Source organism: Panthera tigris, chromosome B2, assembly GCF_018350195.1.
Source record: "Panthera tigris isolate Pti1 chromosome B2, P.tigris_Pti1_mat1.1, whole genome shotgun sequence".
Taxonomy (NCBI): domain Eukaryota; kingdom Metazoa; phylum Chordata; class Mammalia; order Carnivora; family Felidae; genus Panthera; species Panthera tigris.
The window spans coordinates 51,434,163-51,450,340 of record NC_056664.1 but is presented as its reverse complement, the minus strand read 5'-3'; the positions used below and the strand labels follow the sequence as shown (position 1 = coordinate 51,450,340).

Genomic DNA, 16,178 nt, shown 5'->3' with positions numbered 1-16,178 from the left:
GATGCATACTATTTTATTTTGTGGAAATACTCCTTTATTCATCTTTCCTTTTCTTAATATATTTTCAGAATAAAAATAAAAAGCCATTAATTAGAATACTAACATGAGTCCTTCAGTTTAATTTTAACTTTTTACCTATTGCTATCAGGCTCAGATGAGAAGAAGAAAAATTAGTCAATAAGAGAAAGACCTTTGACACTCTCTGAACAGAACAATAGTACACATAACAAGACGAAATAGTAATGTTTAATGTTGTTTCCTCTATTATATTGTTGAATATATCATAATAAGGTTCATGGACAGTCACAAATGTAAGCTGATCTGATTACTTTGTTCCTGCTTTGTAATCACTTGTATTTCATCCTTATCTCAGTCTTGGAGAGGATGATTATTGGCAGGAGATGAAGCCAGAGACTCTGAAGCTAACACGTTAAAATATGTCTTACATTTATCTCTTCTTATAAAGCCTTAGTTAAGCTAAAAATGCTTTCTTCCTAAATGTTCATGAGGAGAAAAATGATAGAATACAGAATAAGCTATAAATTTAAGTTTTGATGCAGACAATAAATTACAAAACAGAAATACCAGAAACCTCAGGTCCGCTGCCAACAAAATGTACTCTTTTGAAAATTATGGGTTTCGTCTAGGAGTGATTAAAGCTGAAACCAATCCAGTGATTCCATGAGAATTTAATATCTGATTGAAAGGGATGCCTGTACTTCAATGTGGAGAAAACCTTGCGTTTTAAAAAGATAGCATTATTTTTCAAAGCGATTCTGATTCCTCATTAATTATACCATATACTGTGAAACAAAATGTGGTATAAAATATCAACCATGAGTTTAATCTGGTTAGGGGAGAGAATAATTGTTAAACTAAATTAAATGCATTGGCTCTATCTTTAAGGCATTCCACCGCATAAATCCTAACAGAATACTATAATGGGACTGCAGCACCCTTCCTTTTGTGGTACTCTGTGTGATAGTAAAGGGATCTCAGAAAATATTCCAAAGTGTTCATCCTTCCCAAAATAGATGAGTTTCTGCTAAGTATAGTCTTAATTTTCCTACTCAATTCAGAAATAAGTCCTTTTGATTTTAACGGCATAGAAAGAGTTCTATTACATAAACAGATGGATAAAAAGACCTACATTATCAGATTTATTTATTATTTTTTTTAATTTTTTTAATGTCTATTTTTGAGAGAGAGTGTGAGTGGGGGAGGGGCAGAGAGAGAAAGGGAGACACAGACTCAAACAGGCTCCAGGTTCTGAGCGGTCAGCACAGAACCGGATGTGGAGCTGGAACTCAAAAGGAGATCACGGCTTAGGCTGAAGCTGGATGCTTAACCGACTAAGCCATTCAGGTGACCCCCAGATTTTTTTTTTCTTAAAGCTACAGAACATGAAAGGAGCACCATAATATCATTCAAGAAATATTAGTGAAAATGGAAATAAATGCTGATAAAATATAAAGATAAGGCTTTTGTTATTTAAAAATTCTTACAAATTAAAATTCCTCATTAAGGAACACACGTCATGGAAAAGCCAACAATAAATAAATTAAATTATACAAAGGCTCTAAAGAAAAAACAGACATGTGCCAAGTTTCATGACCTTTGAACAATTCAAGAATTTATGGTCCAAAACCAACTTATCTTAGCCAAAAGACAATTACCCACACTAGTGTTTCTACACTAGTGTTTCAATTCTCCCTAGAAAAACACTATTTTAAATTAGACATCATGACATTTATATTCTGTTGTGCTAAAAAATAAAAAATAAAACTATGCTTCCTAAACAAGTAGGTCTTTTGGGGAGTGAGGGTGGGGGAGAGGGGAAAACAGGTGATGGACCTTGAGGAGGGCACTTGTTAGGATGAGCACTGGGTGTTGTATGTAAGTGATGAACCCCAGGAATCTACCCCCAAAACCAGGAGCACACTTTACACACTGTATATTAGCCAATTTGACAATAAATTATAAAATTTAAAAATTAAATAAATAAATAAATTTTGACTTAAAAATAAATGAAGAAAAATATTATGAAACATAGACTTCTATTTTAAAATGGTATTGCAGTTCTGTTTCATTAAAAAGAATAAATTATGTAGACAATATCCTTAAACATAAATACATACATAAATAAAACACAAAACCTCTCCTATATGAAACTGCATCAGGCTCAATACATAGTGATGCCACAGTACACATTTATGGAATGGGTTTGTGATGAAATTGGAAATTAAACTAATGGTTTTTCATTTTTAATGACCAACTAATAGGTTATAACCTCTAAAATCCATTTAATTGGAAGAAAAGAGAGCTGGTAGACAGAGATTCTGGAACCAATAATGATATCCAGCCTTATCTTACAAAAGTCTTCCAAGAAGAATTAACTGTTATTTCTCTAAACAGAAAATGGATACAGTGGTAGCACACAGGTACAGGAGAATGTGCTAGGGTAGGTAAGACAAGTATGATGGAGGGACACCAACAGGTGTCTATTCTCTTTGCCTGGCCAGCTGCTGGGAGGAGAGTTTCTCCCATTTCTGTGGAGGGAGACACTGTGACCAGATTTCAGAAACTGTCCATCTAAAATGGGCAGAGGGTCTGCGGTGAGAAAATATTGCCGCTATGACTCAACGTGACAACCCAAGACAATAGGATAAGGGACAACTGGCAAAAGTATCACTTCCTGCATCCTCCTGAGCCTCCTAAAGTCAGTGTTTTAGGCCCATCTCATCTTTTCATGAGCTAAGAAAGGTAGAGATTCAGAAGAGAAGCTGGAGAAAACGTTGCAGATCTCTCTGCAGCCCAGCAACTCCTCAACCCCCTAGTTGAAAGCATTCAGACATATAGAGCATAGACTCTGGGCCACATGTGGATAATTGGGAATTAGCTCTCAGAGATATATGACAGCAGAGGTGCTGCCCACCAATGCCCACCTATATGCTACAAAGCATCTCCCACTAACAGTTACTACATTTTAGACGAGATCACGCAAAGATTTTATTTCCCAGATCATACTGACATAACAAGAAAGTATATTCATAAATCAGTGGTCAAAATACCACCTGGTTGGCAAACATCAACATTTTGACAAATGATGATAACAGTATTTGAAATACTATAATTACGCCGAAGAAAATAGGCTTAATGCACTGAGAGGTAAATTGCTTAAATAAATATCATAAAAATAACATAGAATGAATAATTTCATACACTTGGTAATTGATTTCACTTCCATTCTGATATAATCCTCCATGTGGCTTTCATTTGAGCATATGTAATGTGCTTATTAAACAAGAGGCTTTAATTTAATTTACCTACTGAAGCAGGAGCCTGTAATTTTATAATTAATGACTTTTAATAGCAAAGCAAAAATGCCCTAAAGGCATGTGAAAGCAGCTGGGTCACTGGAAGTGATCTCAATCCTCCCTCCCGTTCATGGAAGGAGGATCAATGGCTGGTGAGAATGGACAAAGAGGTTTAGCCCATGCCGGGATCAAAGCCGTTACGTTGGATACTCAGCTAATACATTTCCACCCTATGGAAGCCACTACTAGTGACCAAGTCTTGACCAAGTCGCCCACATGTAACCCCATTTTACCTCCACTCTTTTGATCAATGTAAAAAGAGGTGGAAGCTCTTGAATACAACAATCACTTAAAATTCCAAAGGACAGGGATGTATCAAAATCTGCATCAGGTTTTCCATGACTGCTTTACAATGAACTGGACAATTCTGGGCTCATATTTAGCCTCTGGTGATAAATTCTAGGCTCATATTTAGTGGCTGGTGATAAAGCAATGATGTGTCAAATTCTATTCACCAAGATGCTTTCATCATGTCACCCTAAACTAAGAGCAAATTTTAGTAAAAGCAGAACTTTAAAACAGACGTTTTTAGAACATATAACAAAACTGACACTAGAAACATAAAATGCCCTCTGCTTTTGAACCAACACTGACCTTCTGTTCCAAAAGCAATGTGTTTGTAGGGATTGCTGCAAAAGCCTTGTAGCTTGACTTGGTCTTGTATTGCTAGAATGAGTAACCAGAAAGCAAGAGTGGAGATGAAAAGAGGGAAGAATAGAACATAATTTTAGACTAGTGCTACCAAGTTAAATGACAGGTTATCAAATGAAGAAAACAGTTATTACAACTTGTTTTTGACAGAAAACAAATTAGCTTACCATGTTAATATTTTATTAGAATGAGAAAAAAAGAAACATCACAGTCAAATATCAGCCTAGGGATTATAGGCAATTATGTGCTATACAGTTTCAGAACTTAAAAACATCCATTTCTGCAAAGTTATATATAAATATCTCATGAGCAGTGTGCCCCTCATAGTCTATAAATGTGAGTGGGCTTTTTTTCCTTGATCCTCAAAGGAAATTGGTTCTTTTTTATAGTGCCATAATTAACAAACATTCTTCCAACAAATTTAATTGCACTCTTGATACATTCTCTTGCATCATTCATAAAAACAAGGGTCAGAACACATAAAATTTACCATCAGTGTTTGTTAAGTAGCATATTGTGAATAGAGGTAATATCAGCAATTTAATTCCATAATGAAAAAGCTAGAAGGCCAAACTTCTGATCATAAATTCACCTTTTTATTTTTTTATTAAAAAAAATTTTTAATCTTTTTTTCATTTTTGAGAGAGAAACAGTGTGAGCAGGGAAGGAGCAGAGAGAGAGGGAGACACAGAATCTGAAGCAGGCTCCAGGCCTCGAGCCATCAGCACAGAGCCCAATGCGGGGCTCGAACCCACAAACCGTGAGATCATGACCTGAGCTGAAGTTGGACGCTCAACCAACTGAGCCATTCAGGTGCCCCATAAATTCACCTTTTTAAACTTCATCATCTCCTGCTCTTTCTAATACAATTATATTAATGAATCAAATGCTAAAACATCCTGAGGTTTTAATAAAACTCAGAGTAATATAGTTTGGGAGTATTTGAGAGAGAGGGTAGAGCATGAGGAAGTTGTATGCATCAGGATACTATGCATAATCAAAAGCCCAGTTTTGATATTGCTCTGAGTCCCAAGCTGCTTAACTAAGTTCAAGGCTCCTATCACTTCAAAAGCCCCTGTCTCAGGCAACTTCCCCAGAGGGCCCAGACCCAGCTAGAAACTGGCACGCAGCTCTAAGCTGTCTTAGTCCCCTGGAAAGCAGACCACAGAATCTACAGAAGAAGACATGATAGTCAAATAAAATAAAACCTGTGAGTTTTATAGATATAATTGAAGTAATCTTCCATTAAAATAGTGTGAGGAAGGTAAGAGGCTGGCACATTCATTTTCCTTATAAAGAGGGTGAAGTAGAGAAAAATCAAAATGCCAGACTTGGAGGAAAAAAGTCTCAGGGCCCTTCAAGCCCCGGTCTCTATACTGACCTTGCACTGCTATAATCTACATAGGACATATTTTGGATAAGAACTGAAAATGAAATGTCATCTCTTTGTGCAGAATAACAGCTGGCACTTATTACTAAGCAAATTAATTTTACATTTACTTTTACAGAAGCCCTATAACTACAGAACCATTAGGGAAAGGAGGCATAGTGTGGCTAAGTGACTTGCCTAAGATAGTCCATAAAGAACAGAAACAGGTATGGAACTCAGGCCTTTTTGCCTCCTTTAGAAGATATATTTGCTTCCTCTAGAAGATAACATTTTCTCTCAAAGTATACCTAAGCAGACAAGTAATACATAACATTGTATCATTAATACTCCATGATGGTTTTATGAATACTTAACTCTAATAATAGTTGTAATAATAATAATAATAATAGCTAATAATCACTATGAGCCAGGTACCATTCTAAAAGCTTTATGTGTATTATCTCTTTTAATTATCACAACCAAGCTATTAGGTAGATTATATTATATCCAGTTTATATATGGAAACTAAAGTACACAGATGTTAAGTAACTTATTTAAGGTCACTAGGTAGTAAGTCATAGCTGGGATTTGGATGCAGACACACTAGTCAACAATTGTGCAATTATCTACCATATGCCCTTGCCTCTCATTGCAGGACACACAATAATTTACAATGTTCTTCTATCCCCAAATGCCCTAAAGTATATAGTTGGACAAGCCTTTACAAAGAGATATATTGTTATCACACACATAATGCCACCGAATCTTAGAATTAGATGTGATCTTGAGGGCCATCTGGCTTAACACCCTCATCTAAGACATGTATCTCTTTGATCAATCCTCTGTTCAGCTACCACATGAACACTTGTCTATCTCCCAAGACATGTTTAGGCCTCATTGTTGGAATCAGTACAAAACTCTCCCTTATACTGAGCCAGATGTACTTCCTGCTACCTTACTCCATTGGTCCTTTCTCCCCACCTTAGAATGATGACACATGTGAAGAGCTCCCTTCTGCACAAGAGTGGTATTGCTGTTTCCTCCAACCCATCCTCACTGATCCTCAGTTGAAGATTTCACTATCCTCATAACTTTCTTCTGTCAACATTCCTTTACGTTTTGAAAATGTGTGCACTTAGCGAGATGTATTTTTAACACAAAATAGAATATAATCATCATCTCCGTGACATCTATTGATAATAAACTCAATTAATACAATGAAGATGATAGTAACTGGAACTGTCTCCTAGCTTTTGTCATAAGTGAAGAATATACATACAGGAGAGTGAAGTTGGAGTCATTTCATATTGTTGGATCACACTGAGTATGCTACCACCTAAAATCCCTAATCCTTTCATCTTTTTTGTTTAACATTTGTTGAAATTAAACTCCATCCTGCAGTTATGTTATTCTTCTCTAGATCCCAAAATAGTACTTCAGGCATTATCCCTATCCCATTTCATCTGATCAGTTTTGGTTTGTTATTGTAAACTATGAAGATAAGAATTTTTATAATTATTTCATCAACCATTTTGTTAGGCATGTCATTTTTATTCATTCAAGTCATATACCAAGGATCAGGACCTCTTGCCTCCTGGGTTCTACCAACCTGGTGGACATCAATCTATCCTGTAAATCTATTTGGATATGGCAGTTCAACTAATGGATTCATTCAACAAAATATTAATGATTATCTACTTTGTGACTTATATTGCTCAAAGTACTACAGATTCAGCAGTGAACAAAACATCCAAAGCCTTTGCTCTCTAGAGCTTAACACTAAGCTTACACCCAAAGAGACAAACCATAAGCCAAGAAACAAGAAAGCAAAAGAAATATCCTAGCGAGATAAGTAATAACACAGAAAATTAAAATAGAATAATGGCACAGAAAGTAACATGCACGATGCTTTAGATTGGGCACTCAGAACAAATCTGAGTTTGGAGATGTCATTACACTTCACATATCTCTCTTTATTCATGATATAGCAAAAAAAAAATCACAAAAACTAGAATTTGGAAGGCAATCCAACAGACATCTGTTGATTGAAAAAAATGTCTGACTTTCAGTCATAACTGCTTCTGTAAACAATCACAAACTAAGAATATAGGCAATCATTTTCAGAATTTACCTTCCTCTTTTTTGTGATAAATAGAACATATGGCTCGTTTCTTTTTCTGGCAAATCTCTTATCTCCCATCATTTACAATAGAAGTAGAAATTTGGTTTGTTTGAGATACAGTTTATCTAAACCAGGAGATAGGAACGTAGAGCATATAGATATTTCCTTCTAGTTCCCATCTGTGGGGTTTTATGTGTGCCTAAGACATATGTAGTCTTTCCTTTTCAGTCTGAAAATCATTCTTGTTGCCATTAGAGATACTTTTTGGGTTCACCATATTTCTTCAGGTTTCTCTTAACAATATTCTAATTTGGAATATAGTTTTTCTTTAGCACTCCAAGTCTTCCAGGTGTTAAATTAAATTCACTGGTTCCCTTTCCTTGTTTTAAAATTACAAATCGCTCTAGTCAAGGTAAATATAACTTGAATAGTAAGTTGTAGTAATACCGGCTGGAATCACCATCAGCTAATCGTAGAAAGTAGAACTGACCAGCCTGACCCTGAATCCAGAAAACATTCAGTGATACCTATTGTATCTCTCCAATTTGTAATCTATGTTTTTGGTCAACATTCAATAAATATTTCTTAAATATCTACCACATAAAGGGGCAGAGTAAAGTTTAGGTTTAGAAAAAGGAAATGGTATTTTACCCTAGAAGTTTTTTCAGAGCTAATCCTATTTATAAATTCTATTTATCCTAGATAATTACAACATAAATCCCAGGTATGAAAGTGAGAACAGCAAAAACACACCTTTGCCCTTCAGAAAATATTTCTCACCATTATCACATCCACTATTGTTGATAGCTAAAATTCCACCACAGGCTCCAGTAATAAGGACCCATGAGATTTCAAAGCAAACTATATTAGTTGCCTTGAGAATTAGAAATTTGAACTCATGGTTACACTTTAAGTATAGGTGAAGGGCAGAACCTCAGATTATATGAACAAGAGAGAATCCTGAACAAAAGAGCTTCCCTACCACCAGGGCCAACTTCTCTTTCCTGAAGCATCCACAAGTATAAACGAGAGCATCATCATTCTAAATTTTTTTTTTAATTTTTTAATGTTTATTTGTTGTTGAGAGAGAGAGAGAAAGAAAGAATGAGTGGGGGAAGGGCAGAGAGGGAGGGAGACACAGAATCCAAAGTAGGCTCCAGGCTCCAAGCTCTCAGCACATAGCCAGACACGGGGCTTGAACACAGAAACCAAACTGTGAGATCATGACCTAAGCAGAAGTTAGACGCTCAACCTACTGAGTCACCCAGGCACTCCAAGAGACCCCTTCCTGCTCATCAGTGACCATGCATGTACTGCCTGAGTCAGAATCTCCCTGAGACAAAAGCTTAATCCAAGCCCTGATCCAATTGCCCAGAGACCTCCCTTACATCTGGATTACTGGCAGAGTATAATCTCTATGATGATCCTGAGAACTGAAGCAGTGGGGAAGGGGTGGCAGGGCAGGGAGAGGGAGAAATTTCCTTGAACAACTCTCTTCCCAGTAGCGGTCTCCATGGCTGATTTATCTGTCTGTGTTTCTAGTACTCTAAATATGCAATATGTTATTGTATTACAATATTTTGCCATCCCTATTAGCCTGATAGGTCTTTTAGAGAAGATATTTTATACAATTTCCAATATCGTATACCAACCTGGCAAAGAACAGATATTCAGCACCTATTTGTTGACCTAACCTGAAGTATTTTATTGAAAATTGCAGAAAGATTCAGAGGACATGAAAAAACAAAATTTTAGTTCCTCATCTACTGTTCAAGTCTTAGACAAGCCTGGCTGATTAGAGACCCTCTTCCCACTTCAAAGTATGCCCTGAAGGCATTTCTAATATATTAAATTGTCAAAGCCCTTCAATGAAACGAAGTTTCAGGATTTGAACTCTTGACCTTGAATCCCTATTTTATTTATTTATTTTCAGTTTTATTTTTTAATGTTTGTTTTTGACAGAGACAGCATGAGTGGGGGAGGGGCAGAGTGACAGGGAGACACAGCATCTAAAACAGGCTCCAGGTCTTAAGCTGTCAACACAGAACCTGATGCAGGGCTTGAACTCCAGACCAGCAAGATCATGACCTAGGCCTAAGTGGGACACTTAACCCACTGAGCCACCCAGACACCCCATCCCTATGTTTTTTCTTAATACCTTGCTTAAGTTAAACTGCACAAGTCCCTCCCTGAATTAAAATGCAAAAATTCCTCAAGGGATAAAAAAGGTTTTTGTCAATTACTGACACTTGAGTGTGAATCACTGCTAAGCACAATTAACAAAGGCTAGCTGGAGAGAAACAAAGGGAATGGGACCCAGAATTGGTTAGTACAGAAATGTAAGTGACACATAGCAGGGATGGGAGAATCATAGAAAATCTAGAATCTCCACAAAGGCACCAAGAATTCTGTAGAAGAGGTGAAGTAAAGAGGTGGAGGAGGAACAAAAGGAGAAAAGCAAACAAGAAGATACATATACCTGGTTTCAGCTGTTCTATCATTTCACCTATGATTGTGAAGGTTTGTTACCCTACCTACAAAATATATACGGATACATCATCTTCACCTTCACTGCTAGAACCTCACCGGAGCCATCATCGTTGCTTGCCTGGATTGTTCCAACAGACCCCTAAATTCTCCTTCCTTCAGCTTTCACCCTCTTACAGTCTATTCTCAACACGGCCGCAAGATAGACAAGATTGTGCCAATTATCTACTCAAAACCCTCTGATGGCTTCTTACTCAAATTAAAAATCAGTGACTAAGAAGTGGCACACAAGACCTCACAGGACCCAGCTCGCAGTTACATGTCCCTCTGACAGTCTCCTTATACTAACTCCAGTCTTGTGATACTGGCTCTCCTACCTTTGTACCTGCCAAGCACTCTCTGGCATCAGGTATTTTTCCTGGCTATACTCTCTTAAGGAGCATCACCCCCCAATGTCACCTTCCCAAAGGAACCTGTCATGACAGCCAGTATAAATTTGTGACACTACCCCATACCCTGCTATACTTTTCTCCATACCGTGTATGACTATCTCACACACAAGAAAATTTACTTATGGCAGTCGGGGAGGTGGAAGTCGTAATTGCTGACTGTTTCTCTTCCGCCCAAGACCTTTCTGTGAGGAAGCATTTTTGCAATTTTATTTGTTGCAACATCCTCCTGACTTTGTAACGTGTCTTGAACATAATAAGCACTTAATGCACATCGATTGCTTGAACCAGATTGACCATTTTAGCTCATGGGGGTACATTCCATATTGCTCATGTCTCAGATTACATGTGGATCAGCAGAAATGGAGACAGTCACATGGAGACTATTGTCACCAAGTTTTCAGGGTGATGTAATTGGAAATGTTTTGATGTCTTCAAGGAATGAGGTTTATAAATAAAACACCAACTATAAAAGGTCATGAAACATTTAAAAGCTCCCAACTGATCCCTAAACTATGTGTCCAAATAGCTGTAAGGCCAAGACAGGCACATCACTGGAGCTCTCATAGTCAGAAAAGAGCTTCAAACCATCTTCAGTAAGTAGCAAGATGTTTAAAGTTTTGAGGTAAGGGCCTCAAATCCCCTTAGGGAACACCATGCTAACTCCCTAGAAGAAAACCTTAAATTAGGTTATAAATGAAGGCCAAATATATTGGGAACCCAAATACAACTCCGGGAATTAATTTTATGATATTCCCTTTCCCAAGGGGCAGAAACGTCTCAAACAATATAAGATGTTAATCAAAGAGTAGACTGAACAACATCCAGAGAGATGCTCATCCTGTCTAGGACCATGATTATAATGTGAATTAATATTTTAAAACTGTATCTGAAATTAAAGTATATCAATTATACCATACTAATGTAAACAGATTCAGAACCTTAAGATTCTATCTATAAAAAAGAAATATCAAGCATGCTTTATATCTGAAATTAGCTCAGTATACTCTAGCTGTTCCGTTCTATTTCAATATCAAAGGACAGTAGGGCCCACACTTTGAACTAATACCCTTCAAGCATTCGTGTTTTAATTTGATGGCCATTTGTATTCCAGGACCTCTTTCCTTTTGGGATCTGGCGCTGAGTGAAGCTGATCTAAATCTGAAGCTCTTTGACTTCAAAGAGAGCCCTGTGCTTGGATTAGCACCACAGTGGAAGGAACAAGACAAGAAACAATCCATAGGAGCATATGAGTTCTTTGATATCCCAAAGCTTTTGTCTGTTTCCTCTTATCAATCTATAAAATAATCTTAGCAATTCAAGCAAAACTAGTCAAACATCAAAGGAAACTGGGATAAGATTTATCTATTCCAGCATCCATTTTAATGAATTTTTTATACTCAAGTTACAAATCCTGCAAATAATAGTTTGCAATTAAAAAAAAAAAAGTAGGCTGATTTTTACCTGGAGAGATAAGAGCAAGAAGCAAGGAAGAAATAAATATAACTAAGAACAGCATGTCTCAGGGAGCAACTATTTTTTGCAGAAGTTATCATGAATTTTGCCCATTATAAGAAACATTTTTTGTTCAATAAAAAGGGTAAAAATAGATAAATTATCATGATTCCTCATATTTTCATGTTCAGCAAATTTATCATGCACTTCTATAAGCATGATGTTTTTAACTTAGGAATTAAAGCTAAAAATAAAGCAAATGTTGAAAATTCTTTAATATTGGGAACAGTAAGTGAGCTGTGGGAGAACAGATCTTCAACAAACTTGATTTTAGGACAAAAAAGAACTTGACTTGATCAAAAGCCCTCTGGGCTCACCCTTTTCCAACTCTCCAAAAAAAAACAAGACAAAACGTGAACTAAGCAGAATAAACCACAAAGAGAAACACTCAGAAGAAGCCTCTCAAGTAAAATCACTTTTCACAAAGGTAATGAATAATTTAAACATATTGGCAGTATGGTTTAAGAAATAATTGTTAATAAATTCAGGAGACAGTACTGTTTACATCACCAGGTTGTTTTTAATATATCACAAATGAATTCCATAATCACACAAATGTATTTTTAGATAATCACCAGGTCATTTTACCTCAAATAAATAAGAAGTTTTGATTCAGAATTATAGAAAATGTTAGATTTTTCTCCATCCCATTTGCTTTGAAAATGTAAAATACAAGGACTAAATAATTTCTAAAAATACATTTTTTAATGTTTTGGGGTTTGGTTTTTTTTTGTTTTTTTTGTGTTTTTTTTTTTTACTATTTATTTTTGAAAGACAGAGACAGAGTACAAGCAGGGGAAGGGCGGAGATAGAGGGAGACACAGAATCTGAAGCAGGTTCCAGGCTCTAAGCCGGAGCACAGAGCCAGACGTGGGGCTTGAACTCATGAAGATCATGACCTCAGCTGAAACCGGAAACTTAACTGACTGAGCCACCAGGAGACCTAAAAATACATTTTTAAATGACCCAAACATTATAGAAATTTATAATTCTGATGATTCCATAATGATGATTTCCTTCATGAGAATTATTAAATCAGGCTAAAATGATTATTAATAGGAGTTATTGCTTTGTGTTTGGTATATAATATGAAGAACATAGTACTACCAACCTCATATTGTCATAAAAGTTAACTGACATAATTGTTTCCAATTTTTTTTAATGTTTATTCTTTTTTGAGGGATAGAGAGAGACAAAGCATGAGTGAGGGAGGAGCAGAGAGAAAGAGACAGACACAGAATCCGAAGCAGGCGCCAGGCTCTGAGCTATCAGCACAGAGCCCGACATGGGGCTTGAACTCACAAGCCATGAAATCATGACCTGAGCCGAAGTTGGATGCTCAACAGACTGAGCCACCCAGGTGCCCCTGACATAATCTTTTCTAATTAATTTTTAACTGTTTTGTATATTTTATATATAGAAATTTTATATACAGAAAGCATGTGGTAGCTCTTAAAATAATTATTATTACAATTGTCACTGTTTAATAATAAGCCCAATCTTCCTATGTCTTCACATAAACTCCTCTGGGTTCATCTTCTGTATATTTGGTCAGGTTATTTACTATTTCTGAAATGCCAGCTCCTTCCCTCCTCATTAAGCTAAATCCTAAACATTTCCCACAGGCCTGCCATTTGTTATAAGTTCCCTCACTAACCATATCCCATAATAATAGTTCTATTACATTGAATTCAGTGAGCAATTGTATATAATACATACTATACTATATTAAATTACCTTATACTTGTTTTCTAGTTTTATTATGGATTTAATAATTCTATATAGCTTCTCCACATCATGTATCTGTATATTTTCTTCTGCTGAATAAAATTTCTTTTTTAAGGACAAAGAATTATCTCTTACTTTCCTTAAAACACACATACATACAAACATACATCCCCAAAAAAGCTAGTATGGTGGTAGGCATACAGCAGAAGTTATGCATGTTTGTTTCGTTGAATTGTACCGCAACATCATTAATACGATAGATTGGACGTGATAGGATTTGACTTGAGGGTTGTTTTATCTTTCCCATCTTAAGTTCATCATTCAAACAATGACAGAGTTGAACACAATCTCCATGGAATTTGGAACTTCTCGAACTGCTACTTGATTGCACTGCCCTAAAAATTGTAGTCCCCACCCACCCACCCCCCCCATACAGGCACTTCAGAATTTCATTTGAGTCATACAACAACCAAATTCTGGTTCTATATGATCCACATCCTAAGTACTTGAGAATAGTTGGGAACCTGGCACGCTCTAGAGCAGAGTTGCCCTTCTACCAGGAAAAATGAACTCTATGAATTACATCTTCATATGTTTCCCTTCTCGTATTAAAACAAATGCCAGTCTTCAGAGTATAGGTTTTTTTAATAAGTTTTTTCACTTGAATAAGGTTGATACACAATGTCACATTAGTGTCAGGTGTACAATATGGTATCTGAACATCTCTATCTTTTATGCTACACCTACCACGTGTCACCAGCTACCATGTGTCACCAAAAAACACTGTACCAACACTGTGGACTATATTCCCTATGTTGTTCCTTTTGTTCTCATAATCTACTCATTCTATAACTGGAAGCCTGTATCTCACCCATTTCACCCAACCTCCTCCCGACTTCCCTCTGACAACCATCAGTTTGTTCTCTGTATTTACAAGTCTGATTCTTCTTTTTAATTTATTTTGTCATTTCTTTTGCTTTTTAGATTCTACATATGAGTGAAATAATTTGGTATTTCTCTTTCTCAGTCTGACTTATTTCACTTAGTATAATACCGTATAGGTCCATTCATGTTGCTGCAAATGGCAAGATCTCCTCCTTTTTTACAACTATATAATGTCCGTGTGTGTGTGTGTGTGTGTGTGTGTGTGTGTGTGTGTGTTGCATCTTCTTTGTACTTTCACCTGTAAATGGACACTTAGCTTGCTTCCATATCTTGGCTACTATAAATAATTCTGTAGCAAACATAGGGGTGCATATATCTTTTCGATTAGCATTTTTGTATTCATTGGGTAAATATCCAGTAGTGGAATTAGTGGATCATATTGTATTGCTATTTTTAATTTTTTGAGGAACTGCCATACTGTTTTTCACAGTGACTGTACCAATTTATATTTCCACAAACAGTGCATGGTACCACATTGTTTCATCTACATGTGGAATCTAAAAACAAAGCGAAAGAAAAGACAAACAAAAAAACAGATTCTTAAATATAGAGAACAGATTGATGGTTGTCAGAGGGGAGGTGAAGTACAAATTTCCAGTTATAAGTTATATAAACCACAGAGATGGAAATACAGCATAGAAAATATAGTCAATAATAGTCTAAGAGCATTGTATGGTAACTACACTTATGTGGTGAGCACTGCCCACTGCATAAAACTTTTGAATCAATTTGTTGTACAGCTGAAGCTAATATAACATTGTATGTCAATTACACTTCAATAATAAAAGTAGAAAATAAAAAATAAAAATAATAAATGAATGAATGTATGCCAGTATCCCATTCTTGCTCAACGGGCTGCTTCAGAGCATTTAGAAGTCAGTATTTCTCCTATCTCAATTCTATTCTCTTATACCCAGCCTACCTACCCTTTCGGTATTTCATAATTACTAAGTATTTAGAGTTCAAAATAAATCAAATATAATATTCACATATAAAGGAAATTTCTATTTATTTTTGCTCTATATGTATATAGCTAAATCCATACTGGTATGGACTTTAGGTGGTGCTCAGGAGGAGCAAAAAAGAAATCAACCTGGTAAAGGGGGAAATTTTTACACTGATCCTGTCTACTATTCTCAGTACAGGATGTTTTGATGGACAATAGGGTCCATGAAATTAAATAATCAGAAATTTATCATAGTCTCAAATTCAAACCAACTGCTTTATATCCATCCCATCTTTGTGATCAATGATATAACTCATTATGCCTGAAGAAAAAAATACTTTGGAGTCATAGATATAAGAAGTTACTGTAACAGGAGGATTTTCAAAATCAAAGAGTTTTATCAAAACATGCACATTTTAGATAGATCATAATTCACCTACACATTAAAATATACCAAATCCTAGCTCTACTTACACTTTCTATAACTCTTGTAAGAGCAGAATGAATATCATAATTATTTTTCCTCTGGAAAAAAAGATTCTCCCATATTTCAAAATAAGCATGCACCATGCAACATGCAAAAGAATAC

At 36.0% G+C, this 16,178-nt stretch overlaps 1 protein-coding gene across 1 annotated transcript in view; it reads right to left on the bottom strand.

Annotated features, from left to right (window-relative positions):
- LOC102962699 (muscular LMNA interacting protein) overlaps nucleotides 1–16,178 on the bottom strand; it is a 213,548-nt gene that overhangs the window by 63,301 nt on the left and 134,069 nt on the right. The window contains exon 5 of the mRNA XM_042987606.1: nucleotides 3,972–4,043. Within this exon, the coding sequence (XP_042843540.1) occupies nucleotides 3,972–4,043 (72 nt within the window). The remainder of the gene's footprint in view (nucleotides 1–3,971; nucleotides 4,044–16,178) is intronic.